The 18463-nt window shown below is 43.3% G+C and overlaps 1 protein-coding gene across 1 annotated transcript in view; it reads right to left on the bottom strand.

Moving 5' to 3' along the window:
- Window positions 1–5604: 5604 nt before the first annotated feature.
- The window catches only part of SSR4 (signal sequence receptor subunit 4), a 28586-nt gene continuing 15727 nt past the window's right edge, over window positions 5605–18463 (bottom strand). Inside the window, exons 5-6 of the mRNA XM_029609454.1 lie at window positions 8063–8128; window positions 5605–5838 (exon numbers count right to left, since the gene is read on the bottom strand). Of these exons, the coding sequence (XP_029465314.1) occupies window positions 5734–5838; window positions 8063–8128 (171 nt within the window). The 3' untranslated portion in view covers window positions 5605–5733. The remainder of the gene's footprint in view (window positions 5839–8062; window positions 8129–18463) is intronic.

The raw sequence follows: 18463 nt of genomic DNA, 5'->3' as shown, positions 1-18463 counted from the left end.
GCAACTCACCCCCTCTTCTGTAGATGAAAATCAGCTCCCCAACCCTGCTCAGAGGCTCCAATCAGTCACAGGCTCCTTTCTGGTCCTGAAGGCCCTCCCTTCCAATATTCATGTTATGCCAATATTAAAATTCTTCTCTTGTCATTTCTCTTTACTCAAGCTTTCTAAGATACCTGCAGGGCATCTATGCCCAACTCCTTCTCTTTTCCCCTGAAACCCTGGGGTGAGGGTGGGGTCACAGCTGCTGCCTTCTCTTGGCTTGGAGACTCTGGGGGGAGCCCCCTGCCCATGCTCTAACCAGGGTAATATCCCCTTTCCAAAACCCAGCCCTTATGGGCTGAACCAGGCTGTCTGGCAGAGAATTACAATGCACTCCCTCTGACCACTGGATGACCTTACACTTTCTGGAACCTTTCCCCTTTCATAATCCCATGCCCTTGGAAGCACCAAGCTCTCAAACACTGCACCTTCTGTGGCACACAGGGGCCACCACACCAAAATTTGGGTAACTTTTCCCTAAGTGCATCACTTTGCACTTGTTGACATTAAATTTAATTTGCATGGCCAGTCTCCCAGTTTTGCAATGTCCTCTTGCAATTTCTCACAATCCTCTTGTGATTTAACAACTTTGAATAATTTTGTGCCATGGCCAAATTTGATCACCTCACTTGTTGTTCCCATTTCCAGGTCATTTATAAATATATTAACAAGCAGTGGTCCCAGAACATATCCCTGGAGCACTCAACTATTCACCTTTCTCCATTGAGAAAATTTACCATTTAGCCCTACTTTCTTTTTTTCTCTCTCTTTTAACCAGTTGGCAAACCACAATCTACAGGAGGACATAAATAGTGAGAGCAGAAGTAGGAATAAGTTTAAACTGGATACCAACAGAGCCAAGAAACAGGAAAACCGATACTTTGCTGAGCCCAGGCAGCACTGCTGCCCCCTGCTGGAAGAGCTGGCCCGGTGCTCTCGGCACAGTGACGTAACTGAGTGGTGTCAAAGCAGGGCTCGCTCCCCACCGCCCATCCCTTCCCTTTCCCGGGCTGTACAAGCAGCAGAATGAGGTGATCCTGGGGAGGGGGTGGGGGTCTTTCGCCGCCCCCCGCGGCTGGGAGCAGCGGTGAATTGGTAAGCGGGGAGCGTGGCTGTTTTCAGTCTGGAAATCCAATGCATTAAGAGTGAGGGCGCCTTCAGATGGTTATTTTGTAGTTGTTTATTTTGATTTACATTCTGCTTTTTTGACACTGCAAAGCAGATTACGTTCTGCCTGTGTATATCACAAAACAAAAACAAAAACAAAAAAAACCAAAACACGGGAACAGGCATTTTTAACTTCCCAAAAAATCCAAATTACCAATCAAAAAGCACACAATCTTATATATATGAAAGGGAAAACCTCAGACAGCTCATTCTGATAATCACAAAAAGCCTTCAGTAGCAAACTTTCAGTCTTCAACTAACATCATAGGAAAAAAAACCCAACCCTTTCAATTTTTATATATTTTTCAGAAACTACAGTCCACAATTTTGAAATCTGCAAAAAAAAAGTACAGTCCTTAGCAGTGGGTTGTTTTCCCTTTCACATAAGACTGTGTGCAGTTTGATTAGTATTTTGGATTTTTAGGAAAGTAAGAATTTCTGTCCCAGTGTTTTTTGTTTTTAGTGATTGACTGGGAAATGATAGCAGTATTTGGTGATTTATTTACATTAATTATCCCTCTCTATATATATTACACCATAGAGCTCCAAAAGGAAGCTCATGTTGATATAATGCAAGTATTGAGATGCAGGGCTGGCAGAAGCACTAGGCGAATTATGCCTGGGCCTAGGGCACTGACCATTAGAGGGTGCGAGCCTTGTGGGTCTGCGAGAAGCAGCAAAGAGGAATGGAGATTCCACAGGCTGCGAGCAGCACCCAACCTGTTTACAGCCCACAAAACCATACACTCGACGGGTGCAATCTAGAACGAGGAAGGAGTCGAGGGTGGAGACTGGGGGGTAGTAGCGTGACCTGGGGGGGGGGGGGGTAGGCACAAGGTGCTTAATCCCCCTGCAGTGGCCCTGTTGACATGAGCACTAGTACTAAATGTGGGAGAATAGAATTATATCCAACATACCTGTGGACCCAAGAAAAACACAGGACTATGATTCATGGATTTTCCATATAAATCCTTCCCACCCCCAGCTAACCCAACACAGAACTACACACTTGCCACCTTCCTGGCCAGTTGCCAAAATCCCTCCCCACAGCCAGCTTTGGATTTCACTTCCACTGGGGTTAGCTCTTCGCAGCTGTGGCTGGGCTCTGGCCTGCTTGGCAGATGCATAGTGGGGTGATAGTAGCAGAGATGCCAGAAGATTGGAGGAGAGGAACCAGTACCTCCTCCATGGTGCCAGCTTGGTCCAGGCTACTTGTGCCACTGACAGCAATGGATTATCAGGAAGCAGGGGCGGGGAATAGACAGACAGCACACTGGGAGCATCCTGTATCACCCACAGCACCCTCCCGTCATACTCCTAGCAACATGCACAATACCATCACCTACCTTTCGGGCCGAGTCAGTAAAGTCCACGGGAGAGCTTCCCGGCGCACGCAGAGGCCACTCGCCTGTGCGAGCGATTCAGTATTTAAATGAGGCCCGGCGGTAGAAACGGGCAAAAGGAGGCGCTAGGGACACTAGCGCGTCCCTGGCGCCTCCTTTTGGACCGGAGCAGCGGCTGTCAGCGGGTTTGACAGCTGATGCTCAATTTTGCCGGCGTCGGTTCTCGAGCCTGCTGACAGCCACAGGCTCGGAACCGGACGCCACCAAAATTGAGCGTCCGGTTTTCGACCTGACAGCCGCCGGCAGACTTCAAATTTTTTTTTCACCCTTCGGGACCTCAGACTTAAGATCGCCATGATATTAAGTCAGAGGGTGCACAGAAAAGCAGTTTTTACTGCTTTTCTGTGCACTTTCCCGGTGCCCGAAGAAATTAGCGCCTACCCAAAGGTAGGCGCTAATTTCTGAAAGTAAAATGTGCGGTTTGGCTGCCCATTTTACTTTCTGAATTGCACAGGAATACCTAAGAGGGTATGCAAATGCATGTTGAGGGTGCTATTAGGTTCGGCGGGTTGGACGCGCGTTTTCCACCCCTTACTGAATAAGGGGTAAGGGAAAACGCGCGTCCAATGGCAGGTTAACAGTGCGCTCCATCGGAGTGCACTGTACTGTATCGGCCCGTTTGTTTGTACATGGTATAGTTATATCATAAGAACATGCCATACTGGGTCAGACCAAGGGTCCATCAAGCCCAGCATCGTCTCCAACAGTGGCCAATCCAGACCATAAGAACCTGGCAAGTACCCAAAAACTAAGTCGATTCCGTTACCATTGCTAGTAATAGCAGTGGCTATTTTCCATGTCAACTTAGTTAAAAGCAGGTAATGGACTTCTCCTCCAAGAACTTATCCAATCCTTTTTTAAACACAGCTACAGTAACTGTACTAACCACATCCTCTGGCAACAAATTCCAGAGTTTAATTAGGCATTGAGTACTGACATTCCTATGTTCAGAGCAGGGACAGCAGCAGGTGTGCAGGACATCCTAGGCTAGAAAGCACTATGCCAGCCAATAAAAGGCTGTTAGGCAGCATCTTCCATATTCCTGCATAGATGCTGGGATACAGGGTAGGCGATGTGACAGATGGCTCCAGTAGGCCAGTGCCACAGCCTGTGCAGAAGCCGGCTGCAAGACTGTGAGGCCGTGACAGCGGTGCAGACGTCGAGGACTGCGTCGTGGCCAGTGACCTGTGAATGCTGCCCCCTTCCCAGAGAGAAGATCGATGAGGGAAGAATACAAAGTAAAGATTAAGTAAATAAGAAAAGGGTTTCTTTTGACAAGCAGGCTCATGCTGTCCCTTCCTCCTGCGCTGCAGCTGCAACAGATTTGACTGATTTGTTTTCTGGCTGTAATGAGTTTTTTTGGTGCAAGGGCTGAGATTTTCTGCGTTGATTCCTATGGAGCCAGAGCGAGGGTTTCACAGTATTCAAAGTAAGGTCTTACAGAGATTGAAGTATTCAGGCAGATACTTTGGGCTTCTTGCCCTTTGAAGACACTAGCACCACGGCTCAAGGATGCTTAGTGTGGTCTCCCCGCCTTGCTCTCTGATCAGAGCAACATTGTCCCTTCTGAAAAGCACCGATGAGGCTCATCTGTTGGGAATTGAGACAAATAATGCACTCCATGGCTCAGAGCCAGGCAGACCCAACAGCCTTCATTAAATGCCAATTTTCACCTCTTGGCCTCCCAACACAATCCCAGCTCCAGCTTTCCATAACAAATATTTTTATTAGCCAGCTTAAGCAGCCATTCACTTCAATCTTCTTCCTGGCCTCAAAATGGGAGAGCCCCTCCCCCCCCCCATGCAGATCATTGCATCAATTCAACATTTATTTATTTGCATTGGAAAGTAGAAACTCTCTCACAATCTGATAATTCTCAGAACTTCTGCTTTCCAATCATGATTTTGGCACCACCACCGCGGCCCATTTGTACCTCCCTTATCTGCTGGTTTTCTCTGTTTTAATGCCATTCAGGGGTTTGCCATAATTCTGTGTCTGTTTTCTAGATAGTTACCAGACATCTCAGATTGGGGGGGGGGGGGGGGGGGGGGAATATCTCTGAAATTAGAGGCCAGAAACCCAAGCAGCCTTTCGGTTCACAATTTATTTTGGGGGGAGGGGATTGGGCACACAGTTACTTATAGATCTGCCCCTCAGGTCATATGGAACTAAGCAATGTAATGGGGCCAGTGCGGATACCTCCTCCTTTCCATCCCCAGGAAGAATGTGACCAAAAGGTGCCATAGGCAGCAGGGATTCGTCACTTCTTACCCCCTGAAAAAGTGTTCCCTTCTGTTGGATGCTGCTGAGAGCACCTCCCTGAATGATCCATACTGCTGCAACCCTCCAACCAATGCTGCTTCCCACACCTCCAAACACCACACATTGCCTCCCTCCCTCCAGCCTGAACCACCCTGCCACTTCTAGTTTAAACAACCCATGCTATCTTATAAGCCTTAGCAGGAATAACTAGGGATGCTATATAGGGTCCTTGTCTACCATTATCCTCTAAAGCAGGGGTTCTCAACCCACTCCCCGGGAACACCTAAGCCAGACCGGTTATCAGGATATCCATAATGAATATGCATGACAGATTTGCCTACATATTCATTATTATGGAAGTCCTGAAAACCTGACTGGCTAGATATATCCCGCTGACTTGGTTGAGAACCCCTGCTCCAAAGCGGAACTTAAAACATGGGCATAGCAGAAGTATTTGCATCCCAGCCCCTCAGATTCCTACATATTTATTTGTAACAAGGACACAAAAAAAAGGGAGACAGACACCTCTAGGGCTGAATGAGTCAGAGTAGCAGCACAGGAATACAGACTCTTGTCTGACGCAGACACTGCGACAAAATCCAAAAAGGACACAGTAATGAAGTGACTTCCATACAAATAAAATTAAAGTGGGTGTTTTAAGTTTCCAAGGCAACAGCTCTTGCTAGGAGGTAGGTGTGTGCTTTAATTCTCTATGTAAGAATTCCAGGCAAAGCAGAGTTTATAGAAAATCTTTATTACAGCAAAAAAAACAAACAAACCCTTAGAAAATCCTATTTTTTTACACCATGATATTGTGACTGTGAAGCCACGTCCTGGAGCCTGCTCCTGTTGCCAGATTCCTTCAGGCTTGTATGCTGCTTTTGGCACTGAAGGCTGTGTAGTAGACAAGGATCCCAATGAGTGCTGCCAACACTTCTGTAGATACCCAAGGTCCATTCCAAGCTCCCTGCACAGACCGGGGTGAAACCAAACCAAAATAAAAACAGCTTTTCAGAAGAGAGGACTGGTTTGCTTTTTAAGCTCTAGGAACCCTAGCTATTTTTCAGAAAAATGTTTACAATTATCACTCTTCCTCAAGGACCACAAAGTCTGCTGTTGAATCTATTCCAGGTCTTCCTCCTCCATCCTACTCACTCTCCAGGCCCTGCAATGGTTTCTTACAATAAGGTAATGCTGCCACCCTGTGACTAATGCTGGGTACTGCAGGGGAAGTAGGCACACTGAACATGACAATGCCTTTAAAAAAGTCTTCACACCCCTGCACATTTCTCAAATTCTCTCTAAAAAGGAGTTTGTTTCACTGATTTAGACCTAATACTCTATGCTTTTACCATGAAAGAAAAAGTATGGAAACATTCCAAAAGTAATAGAAAACCCCCACAAATCCTCTCAATTGCATAAGTCTTCAAACCCCTTGACAATACTTGCTGGAATCCCCTTTTGCAGCAAAAGCCAGGAGTCATTTAGGACAAATGACTGCATAACAGGATAGTGCAGTTTTTGCCCATTCTTCATTGCAGAAGAGCTCAAGCCCTTTCAAGTTGGCTGGGGATTGTAGAACCAGAATGCAAATGTTATGAAAGCTGATTTTGTAAACTGCTGTGATCTTCTATTGGAACGATGTAATAAAACGCCTATAGAAATAAATCGCATCCTTCAAGTCTTGCCACAGATTTTATATTAGATTAAGACTGGGGCTTTGACTGGGCCACTCGAGGACATTCACTTCCTTTTTTGCTCAGTCAATCCATTGTTGCTTTGCTTTGTGCTTAAGATCAGGATCATTGTCCTGCTGAAAAGTGAATCTTCTCCTTAGTCCTAGGTCTATGGCAGACTGGAAGAGGATTTTCTCCAGGATCCTCCTGTACTTTGGACCATCCATCTTCCTCCTCTAACTTCACAAGCCTTCCTGTCCCCATTGCTGCAGAACATCCCCACAACATAATCCTGTCACCACCATGCTAGGGGGAGGATGTGCTGGTTTGTTTTACACCAGGCATATCGCTTAACATTAAGACCAAAGAGTTCCACTCATCTTATCAGACCACAAAACTTTCTCCCACATGGAGGCAATGTCCTCCCCCCCCCCCCGGTTTTTCTCTGCAAATGCTACGCAGCACACCCTACTGCTTTCTTCTAGTCATCCCTCCCATACAAGGCTTGTTTGTGGCATAAACTTGAAATTGCTGCAATCAGCATTTTCTCCAGTCTCAGCCAGACACCATTCCCCTATCTGTATCAGACTATTCAAATCAGCTCAACCACTGACTAGACAGATGGGCTATATGTAACTTATTATGGGCTTTAAAAAGGTGGCAATTGTTTTTGAAGTTGAGGTAAGATGGTTTACCCTGACAAAAGGCTTATGCAATAAAGTTTAGGTTTTTTTTTAATTACTTTTCAAATATTTCCATAATTGTTCTTTCACAATGAAAGTGTCGAGTATGTTGTGTAGATCAATCAACACCTATTTTAATGCATTTTGTTTTGTATTTTGACAGCACAATGCAAAAAATGTATAAGGGTGCAAAGACTGCTACCACTGCAGACAGACTATTCTCCCTGCAAAACAAATCCTACTTTTTTTTTTTTTTTTTTTTTTTATAGTGGCACCTTAAGCCATGGCCTCGGGAAATTGTTCAGTTGAGATAGCTGAAGAGAGGAAGCTGATATTGGCAATGTCAGGGACCCACGTGGATCTATTGGTGCTTCTGGGGAGGGTGCTGTGTCGTGGGCTATTTGTGGCCAAAGAAGCCACACTGGTGATTTCACAGCTATTGCCAAGGTTGAGATTGCATTCTGCTCTCATCTAGGATCTATCCAGCAAAGGCCTTCTTAGGAGTCCTAAATCAGAGGCCCTGCCTCATTCTGGATGTTAAAAAGCCCAGGCAGCAGCAAAGATCCCATGAAACCCAAACCTCAAAGATCCCACTGTGTGAGAGCCACTGAGCATTAAAGACCCTATGGTAAGTGATCCTGAGTTCTTTGGAGTCAAGATAAAAAGCAAAGATGTCACTCTCTGCATATCCTTTGCTTCTGGCCCATTCTAGAAACTGCTGTGTCTGTAAAGCACTGCCTTTCATAATCCTTGAGATGGCTGTTGCTGGCATTTGAATGCGTTGGGAATTTTGTGCAAAAACTTATGTGATACTTGACCTCAGCAGACTCACCCTATGGTCCACACTGACTGTGAAGAGAGGCTTGATCACAGATACATCCTCATTATTTCTCTGGGCCTGGAAGAGAGAGAAAGGAGCCACTTAAGACACACCATCACACTTTATGAAGACACTATAATAAAGTCTTTTCCTCACAGTTGGCTTGATACTAAAGCCTTAAAAGGCATTAGCAAACTTTAGTTGAGAAAAGCCAGACATCCTGTATCATAAATGGGGAACTTAATTCTTACCTGATAATTTCCTTTCCTCGAGTCCAGCCAGACAGTCCCAGACATGTGATATGCCTCCCAACCAGCAGATGGAGACAAAGACTATTAGGTTTGCTGACATCATCCTTTATAGGCTCCCATGCAGACTATAGCCTACTAGGATTCTATGCAAGATGCTCAGAGAAACATTTTAATATACTAAACTTTCCATCACCCCCAAGCAAAACCCAGAGGGCTTCCGAGAAAAAAACAAGAAAACAGAACAGAAACTTTTATCAAGGAATGTAGGGTATTATCTTAACATGCAGTCTGCTGATTAGTGTATACAAGCAGTTATTCTGAAAATTAATCACAAGAATACATTTGGCAGAACAGGGAGAGTTCCTGGATTGGTCTGGCTGGATTCAAGGAAAGGAAGTTATCAGATAAGAATTTCTCCTTCCTCTTCATTCAGCCAGACCAATCCAGACACATGGGACATACCCAAGCTATCCCTCTACTGGGTGGTTCACTGTCAGCAAGACTTCTGAACCAAAGGAAGCCTCTTCCCTGGCTCGAAGGTCGAGATGATGGTGCTTTGGATAAGTATGCAAGAAAGACCAGGTTGCCACTCTGCAAGTGACTAATGGTGACACCAGGTGAAGTTTTGCCCATGAAGCCATGCCTTGGTCGAGTATCCCATCAATTTCTTGGAAAGCGGCAATCTCTTGGGTATGTAAGCCTTCCTTATCACTTCCTTACTCCAACGAGCTATCAATGTCTTGGAAGGTGTTCGACCCTTCTAGAACCACTAAACTGAAGAAATGACACGCCAAGGTTATGAAACTATCAGCGACGTTTAATGCCAGCAAAGCACCATTCTTAACATCTAAATGACAAATTGCGCACAATCTTCTCCATCCGAGTCCCTTTGAAAGGAAGGGAGACATACTATCTGTTTTAGATGAACAAATGCAAAACCATCTTAGGAAGGAACCATGAAAATCTGCACACCTTATCCCAAGAACCCAAAAGGGATCTCTACACAATACAGCCTGCAGCTCCAAAATTCATTTGGGGAGACAGACTGCTACCAGAACACACCACCTTATCTAGCTTAAGCAACACTCTCAAAGGATCAAATGGATCACACCACCAAATTCGGATTCCAAGGAGGTACTGGATCTCTTACTGAGGGCCAATTATGCTTCACTTCCTGAACGGGGGAAAAAAAAAAAAAAAAAAAAGAGACATTTGGATGAGACGATAAAGGTCCGCCCATCAACCAGCTTCTATCAAGAAATAGCCATTAAACAAACCAGCCCTGAAGCTCCTTAAACCGAGATCTTCCTAACACAGCACCAACCATCAAACAACTTCCAGACTGTCAAACACCAAAGATGTGAAAACTTTCTTGGACCACAGAAGGGAACCTTCAGGGAATATTATCTCTCTGAAAGATAAGCTCTCTTAAGGACCAAGCTGAAAGACAAGGTCCTCGTGAATCACCAACCCCCACTTTATATCTTGCAGGGAATGTGCTCTGTGATTATTTGGAGAAGGGAACACAAAGATCTCAGTAGGGTGGGTCATTTTTGGAACCATGGACGGTTATTCCTTTTACTGATTTGGCACATAAATTCTCTCTTTGCTAGGAGACTACTTTTCCTATCTCCAACTTAAGCATTATTTTCGGGTGGGAAGAATTTCTCTGATTTACAGATGGGTTGTTCTCTTAAGAACATAAAAACATAAGAAACTGCCATACTGGATCAGAGCAAGGGTCCATCAAGCCCAGCATCCTGTTTCCAACAGTGGACAATCCAGGCTACAAGTACCCGGGCAAGTACTCAAACACTAAGTCGATCCCAAGCTACCAATGCCAGTAATAGCGGTGGCTATTCCCTAAGTCAACTTATTTAATAGCAGTTAATGGACTTTTCCTCCAAGAACTTATCCAAACCTTTTTTAAACCCAGCTACACTAACTGCACTAATCACATCCTCTGGCAACAAATTCCAGAGCTTAATTGTGCATTGAGTGAAAAAGAATTTTCTCCGATTAGTCTTAAATGTGCTATTTGCTAACTTCATGGAATGCCCCCTAGTCCTTCTATTATCCGAAAGTGTAAATAACTGATTCACATCCACTTGTTCAAAACCTCTCATGATCTTAAAGACCCCTATCATATCTCCCCCTCAGCCGTCTCTTCTCCAAGCTGAACAGGCCTAACCTCTTCAGCCTTTCCTCATAGGGGAGCTATTCCATTCCCTTATTTTGGTTGCCCTTCTCTGTACCTTCTCCATCACAACTATATATTTTTTGAGATACGGCAATCAGAAATGTACATAGTACAAAAGATGCGGTTTCACCATGGAGTGATACAGAGGCATTGTGACATTTTCTGTTTTATTCACCATTCCCTACCTAATAATTCCTAACAGTTTGCTTTTTTGACTGCCGCAGCACACTCAACAGACAATTTCAATGTACTATCCACTATGATGCCTAAATCTTTTTCCTGGGTGGTAGCTCCTAATATGGAACCTAATATTATTTAACTACAGCATGGGTTATTTTTCCCTATATGTATCACACCTTGCACTTGTCTACAATAAACGTCACCTGCCATTTGGATGCCCAGTCTTCCAGTCTCACTTCCGTTCAGGAAGTGAAGCATAATTGGCCCTCAGTAAGAGATCCAGTACCTCCTTGGAATCCGAATTTGGTGGTGTGATCCATTTGATCCTTTGAGAGTGTTGCTTAAGCTAGATAAGGTGGTGTGTTCTGGTAGCAGTCTGTCTCCCCAAATGAATTTTGGAGCAATTTATCTCAATCTGTTTGTGATTTAACTACTCTGAATAATTTTGTATCATCTGCAAATTTGATAATCTCTCTCGTCAAATTCCTTTACAGATCATTTATAAATATACTGAAAAGCATTGGTCCAAGTACAGATCCCTGAGGCACTCCACTGTTTACCCTTTTTGGAGCAATTTATCTCAATCTGTTTGTGATTTAACTACTCTGAATAATTTTGTATCATCTGCAAATTTGATAATCTCTCTCGTCAAATTCCTTTACAGATCATTTATAAATATACTGAAAAGCATTGGTCCAAGTACAGATCCCTGAGGCACTCCACTGTTTACCCTTTTCCACTGAGAAAACTGACCATTTAATCCTACTCTGTTTCCTGTCTTTTTTCCAGTTTGTAATTCACGAAAGGACATTGCCTCCTATCCCATGACTTTTTATTTTTCTTAGAAACCTCTCATGAGGGGCTTTGTTAAATGCCTTCTGAAAATCCAAATATATTACATCTACCGGTTCACCTTTATCCACGTTTATTAACCCCTTCAAAAAAAGATTTGTGAGGCAAGACTTCCCTTGGGTATATCCATGCCGACTGTGTTCCATTAAACCATGTCTTTCTACATTCTATGATTTTGATCATTAGAATAATTTCCATTATTTTTCCCGGCACAGACGTCAGGCTCACTGGTCTATAGTTTCCTGGATCGCTACATGAACCCTTATTAAATATTGGGGTTACATTGGCCACCCTTTAGTCTTCAGGTACAATGGATGATTTTAATAATAGGTTTCAAATTTTAACTAATAGTTCTGACATTTCATTTTTTAGTTTCTTCAGAACCATCTGGTCATGGTGATTTGCTACTCTTTAGTTTGTCAATCTGGCCTACTATATCTTCCAGGTTTACAGTGATTTGGTTCAGTTCATCTGACTCATCACCTTTGAAAAGCATCTCTGCAACTGGTATCTCCCCAACATCCTCATTGGTGAACACAGAAGCAAAGAATTCATTTAGTCTTTCTGCAATGGCCTTACCTTCCCTAAGAGCCCCTTTATCCCCTCCGTCATCTAATGGTCCCACCGACTTCCTCACAGGTTTCTTGCTTCAGATATATTTTTAAAAGTTTTTGTTATGAGTTTTTGCCCCTACAGCCAACTACATTTCAAATTATCTCTTAGCCTGTCTTATCAATGTTTTACACTTAACTTGACAATACTTATGCTTTTTCCTATTTTCTTCAGATGGATCCTTCTTCCAATTTTTGAAGTATTTTTTTGGGCTAAAATAGCCTCTTTCACCTCACCTTTTAACCATGCCGGTAATTGTTTTGCCTTCCTTCCACCTTTCTAAATGCAAGGAATACAGCTGGACTTCACTTCTAAGATTGTATTTTTAAACAAGGTCCATGCCTATTGTACAATTTTAACCTTTGCAGCTGCACATTTCAGTTTGTTTTCCTAACTATTTTCCTCGCTTTTATCAGAATTTCCCCTTTGAAAATGTAGTGTTAGAGCTGTAGATTTACATATTGCCCCCTCCCAGTCATTAGTTCAAATTTGATCATGTTATGTTCACTATTGCAAAGTGGCCCCGCCACTGTTACCTCTCTCACAAAATCCTGCGTTCCACTAAGAATTAAATCTAAAATAGCTCCCTCTCTCGTTGGTTCCTGAACCAATTGTTCCATGAAGCAGTCATTTATTCCATCCAGGAACTTTATGTCTCTAGCAAGTTCTGATGTTACATTTACCCGGTCAATATTAGGGTAATTGAAATCTCCCAGTATTACTGCACTGCCAAATTGGTTAGCTTCCCTGATTTCTCTTAGCATTTCATCATCTGTCTGATCATTTTGGCCAGGTGGTCAGTAGTATACTCCTATCACTATACTCTTACCCAACACACATGGGTTTTCTCCCCATATAGATTCTACTGAGCATTTTGTCTCTTGTATGATCTTTATCCTGTTGGACTCTATGTCCTCTCAGACATAAAGTGCCACACCCACACCAAGTTGATCCTCCCCATCATTGCGATATAATTTGTACCCTGATATAGCACTGTTCCATTGGTTAACCTCCTTCCACCAGGTCTCTGAGGATCCCAATTATGTCAATCTCATCATTTGCTGCTATACACTCTAACTCTCCAAACTTACTTCTTAGACTTCTGGCATTGGCATACAGACATTTCAAAGTGTGTTTGTTTATATTAACAACCTGCTTTTCAGTTGATAGGGATAATTTGGAATTCTTCAGCTCATGTGCTTCATTACTTATAGGCACATGGACTATTTTTGCTTGTATTGGAACCTCTCTGTTGGGATGCCCTAAAAGAAACCTAAGGAGAACCACAAGCATGAAGCATAGAAGGACAACAAACCTGGTCTTCCCAACGATAAGTACTAACTCTTCCAATATCCCCTCTTGCTTAATGTTACTCTGTTACTATTAAATGTTCAATCTATTAAAAAAAAAATCCTGTTGATTAATGACCTGTTATAAGATTTCCAGCCAGCTATCTTTTGCATCTCAGAAACCTGGCTGTCTGACAAAAATATTGTAATCCTAAACCACATCTCCCACCCTATGAGGTACTTCATATATTCCTAGACCAAAATGTAAAGATGGGGGTTTATTAATAATCAGTAAAAAAGAACTGAAACCAGTACCTTGAAAAGTAGACATTATCCCACCTTTTGAAGTGGCAATACTAAAATCTGACCAGCAAAACATAGGTCTGGTCTATTGCCCTCCAGGTTTACTACAAAAAGACTGCTCACCACTGATAGAATTATTCGCCAAGATATTCCCTTCACCAGAATCTACAATAACTGTAGGAAACTTTAACCCACAGGTAGACAAAATACCAAGAATCGTAGCATGCAAAACGTTTCTGGAAGCAATGGGGCTGGTCACAGTTTGTTTCGACTGCAACACACAAAGCAGGTCACACTCTAGACCTAATATTTGCTAACAATTAACTGCTTAATCAATACCTCACACATGATAGTACCCTGGTCTGATCTCCAATTAATGAAAGCAGAAATAGCCCTCACCAACCAAATCCACAACAGGATAGATAATAAGCATACATTTACCTTCAGAAAAATAGATTGAACTAGAAGTACTGGCGGAAGCAATAGAAACTAAGATACATGAACTAAATCTAACCAATACAACAGCAGCTTTTGACTCCTGGGGCAACAGTCAATGACATAGCTGAAATTCTTAGCCCTGTTAAGACAAAAACTATTAACAAAGGAATTCCTGGTACAATGAAGAACTAAGAAGCATGAAACAGAACCTTAGGAAACTAGATAAACAATGGTGGAAATGCCATTCAACTGAATCCCTAGGAAAATACAAATTTTGCCTCACAAAATACCATATACTAACCAATAAAGCAAAAAAAAAAAAAAAGACTACTATGCTAAACAGATTCATGGAGCTATATTTAATTCTAAACTTCTCTTTGAGATAATTAAACATTTAATAAAAGACCCTACTTCTTACATATCAAGAATCTACAACTTCACAAAGGCTTCTTGAAATGAGTTTGCCACCACACACAGACAAAATCAACAAGTTATAAAAATAATTCACTATCTGCTATCCAACAAAGGCACCTGAAGAATCAAATGACATGGTCAAATGGTTCACATTCGACAGAGTATCAAAGCTGAAAACTAGTCAAATCATTAATAAAATTAAGCCTGCTACTCACCCACGTGACCCAATACCAGCCAGTTCATTAAAATAAGTACACCAAGTTATGACTCCAACAATCACATCCCTGATTAACCATTCACTATCTGAAGGAATCATACCTCAAGGTTTAAAGTAAGCTGTGATAAAAACGATCCTAAAAAATAAGTCTGGTAGAACAGACGACTGGGACAACTATCGTCCAATATCCAACTTGCTGTTTCTAGCAAAACGTTCTTGAGAAAGAGGTGTTATCTTGAACACCTGAAAAATAAGAATTTCCTATACCCAAATCAATTCGGATTTAGGAAACACCACTCAATGGAGACATTGCTCCTCTTATTAATGGACTAATTTTTCCGAGTGGACACAGATTAATCATATTGCCTAGTGCTAATTGACTTAACGACAGCCTTTGACACTTTCATAACTTATTATGCCATCAGTTGAGAAACAATGGTATCGATGGTACAGTTGGCAATTGGTTCTCCTCATTCCTATCAAACAAAAAATTTCAAGTCAAGCTGGGCAACCTGATATCTGACACTTTTCCTTGTGATACAGGTGCACCTCAGGGCTCAGCCCTCTCAGCAACGCTATTCAATTTTTACATGCTCCCACTATGTAAATTACTGACTAATCTAGAAATAAATTTCTTCCTGTATGCAGACAACCTACAGTTCTACAGATCATTTGAAAACACAGCAGCGATAATATCTATATATATGAAAGCAATACAACAAGAACTCTCGCACCTTAAACTGACACTAAACTCCAAAAAGACTGAAATCATTTGGCTGAGTAGAAACTCATCGATAGTTAAACCACCTGCCTTAGACTTGGGCAGCTAGATGAAAATCTCACAATGAAAATGCACATCGGGAAATTAATTAAGATAGGTTATGCCAAGCTGCGTATACTACAAAGGTTGAAAACACTATTAACTTTTGCAGACTTTTGGACGGTCCTGCAATCTCTAATATTCTCTAACCTTGACTATTGTAACTACCTACACTGCTAGATCTTCTAGCAAGTCATTTAAAACCACTATATCTATTACAGAATGCTGCAGCAAGACTATTAATAGGATCTAGGAAATATGATCACATTACACCCTCGCTGTTGCCACTGCATTGGTTACCAGTACAATCCAGAATCTACTATAAAGTAATATCGATCATATTCAACATCATTCATTCCAATAACACCAGACTGTTAGGAGTGACACTACAACCTTACAATCCTCAACAAACACTAAGATCCAAAATAAAGGACCACTGAATATTCTCACAATACAAAGCATGCATTTGATGCAAATAAGAGATTGAGTGTTCTCCACAGTGGGTCCAAAGCTCTAGAATTTTCTACTGGAGACACTATGTATCTTATCAGATGGAAAGAAATTTAAAAGGGAATTAAAAACATGGCTATTCATAAATGCATATAATTCATCTTAAAAACTTAGAATATACAAAGCCACTAAGACAAGAAGGACAAAAGATAATTGCATCATGAAGAATAAATCAAATGAGAGAATGCAAGATTCCCAAACAACCCAAGGACTAAGAAGTGAAAACTACCATTTTATTTGTAAATATCCACTCTCCCTGCCTTATGTACTAGTTCAATACTTTAATAGCATGTCGAGTCTCTTTTCGCCCTGCGCCTTGCTTCGCCTTAGGTTTTCTTTTGCTTAAAGTTGGGATCCACTTCCTGGTACCTGTCATTTCAAATGTCATTTGAAATGACAGATACCAGCGCACCCAGGATACTGTATAGGCGCTGTATAGCGCCTATACAGTAAAATGGATTGCGCTTCATGGACGCGGCTTGCATTTGCATGCCATTTAAATACAGTATTGAGTGGTATGTGATCCAAACTGTGCGTGCGGCAAGTGCGGGTGCGCCCGGCACTAACGCACCTCACTGTATCGGCCCGAATATTACTAGTCTCTGATGCCCGGAAATCTTCTGCAAGATTCTGCCCACCAGAGGCTATAGAGGGAACCCTGAACCGGCCAGTCTTGAATCAGGGCATCCGAACCAGATGAACCTCTTATCCTTCTTTGGCCAGGTGCCGTGAGCCTGGGAGGCTCTTGTGGGCATGGCAGATCTCAGACGGTCCCTTCCCGCTGAGCACAGGAACGGTGGCCCTTTTGGCAAAATTCAGGACTCCCAAGCGGGCCGCGGAGGGGGGACAGGGATTTCCCTCCTCTATCTCCGGAAGTGGAGACCTCCAGGGGAGGGCCAGATGTCAAGGAGGCCCCACTAGGAAGTGAGAAGGACCCTGAAGACTCAGCTGCCTCTTCTTCAGATTTTGTGCTTTTACTACACAAGGCCTATAAGGCCAGGAAGTCTGCGCAATACAGACATGAAAAGGAGGCTCCCATAAGGCCGGCAAAGATGGCCAGGTCCTCCGGGGACGTGGGGGGAAACAAGGGTCAGGCGACTCCAGAGGGCCATAGTGCTGCCGCCCGCTGTGGACAGCTCCTCCAACACTTCTGAAAAGGATGATGGACAGGGGCAGGACCCTCAGGGGTCTGATCTAGGTGTGGTGGATCAGGACCCGGATCAGGCGTTATTGAAGAGCTTGGTGGTCGATGGAGATGATCCAAAGGTAGTACGATTGTTCCACAGGGAGGAGCCGAGTACTCTCATACCCACAGTTCTGGAGGAACTGGGCATAGTGATCCCTCGAGAGGATTCCGAATTGGGAGCAGTGGACCCGGTCATGGTTGGCCTCCGGAGTCCAGCCAAGAATTTTCCTTTTCATAAGTCGGTTAGCACTTTACTGTGCAGGGAGTGGGATACTCCAGCACAGGTTTAAAGGTTAGCAGGAAGAAGCCATGTGCCTCGACAGTCACAGGTGTAGCTCATCATATGTAAATGTGATGGCGACCTCCCTCAATAACAAGGCTCCAAGTTTCTTCAGCCGACGAAGAGAAAGAGGAGCAGAGGGGGTAGATACCTTGGTTCTACCTTAGCCGACAGACGTCCTACTGTATGTGTTTCCTCCTTGGCCATTAGTAGGCAAAAATCTTATGGCACAGAGATTCATCAGGGCAACGTGATTCTTGTCACACCAGAGTGGCCGAGGCGTCAATGGTTTGCGGATTTAGTCAACCTAGCAGTGGATGGACCATTGCGGCTAGCTCACCTGCCGAATCGTCTGCGCCAAGGTCCTGTTTATTTAGATCAGGCAGATCGATTTTGTCTAGTAGCTTGGCTTTTGAGAGGCAGCGTTTGAAAGTGAAAGTTATTCGGACGCAGTCATCGCTACCCTCTTGCAGTCTAGGAAGACCTACACCTCCCTTCGCCTATGCGAGGGTATGGAGAGTTTGTGAGGCCTGGTGTTCCTATCAGCAGGTGGATCCTAGGCAAGCCTCAGTGGTGCATATTTGGGCCTTTTTTCAGAACGGTCTGGTCAAAGGGTTATCCTTTAATTCTCTTAGGGTTCAAGTAGCAGCGTTAGGAATTCTAGGGGGGTAAGGTTCGAAGGTTTTCGCTAGCGGCTCATCTGGACATTGTGCGTTTCCTTTGGGGAGCGAAACATTTGCATCCTCCGGTTTGACAGCCATACACTTCCTGGAGCCTTAATGTGATCTTAAAGAGCATGTGTGCGCCCCCCTTCAAACCTCTGAGATGTGAGACTATGAAAGATCTCACCTTGAAAGTGGT

The sequence above is a fragment of the Rhinatrema bivittatum genome, chromosome 1, assembly GCF_901001135.1.
Source record: "Rhinatrema bivittatum chromosome 1, aRhiBiv1.1, whole genome shotgun sequence".
Taxonomy (NCBI): Eukaryota; Metazoa; Chordata; class Amphibia; order Gymnophiona; family Rhinatrematidae; genus Rhinatrema; species Rhinatrema bivittatum.
Note: the sequence above shows the minus strand (reverse complement) of the source record. Positions and strands in the feature narration are given on the sequence as shown.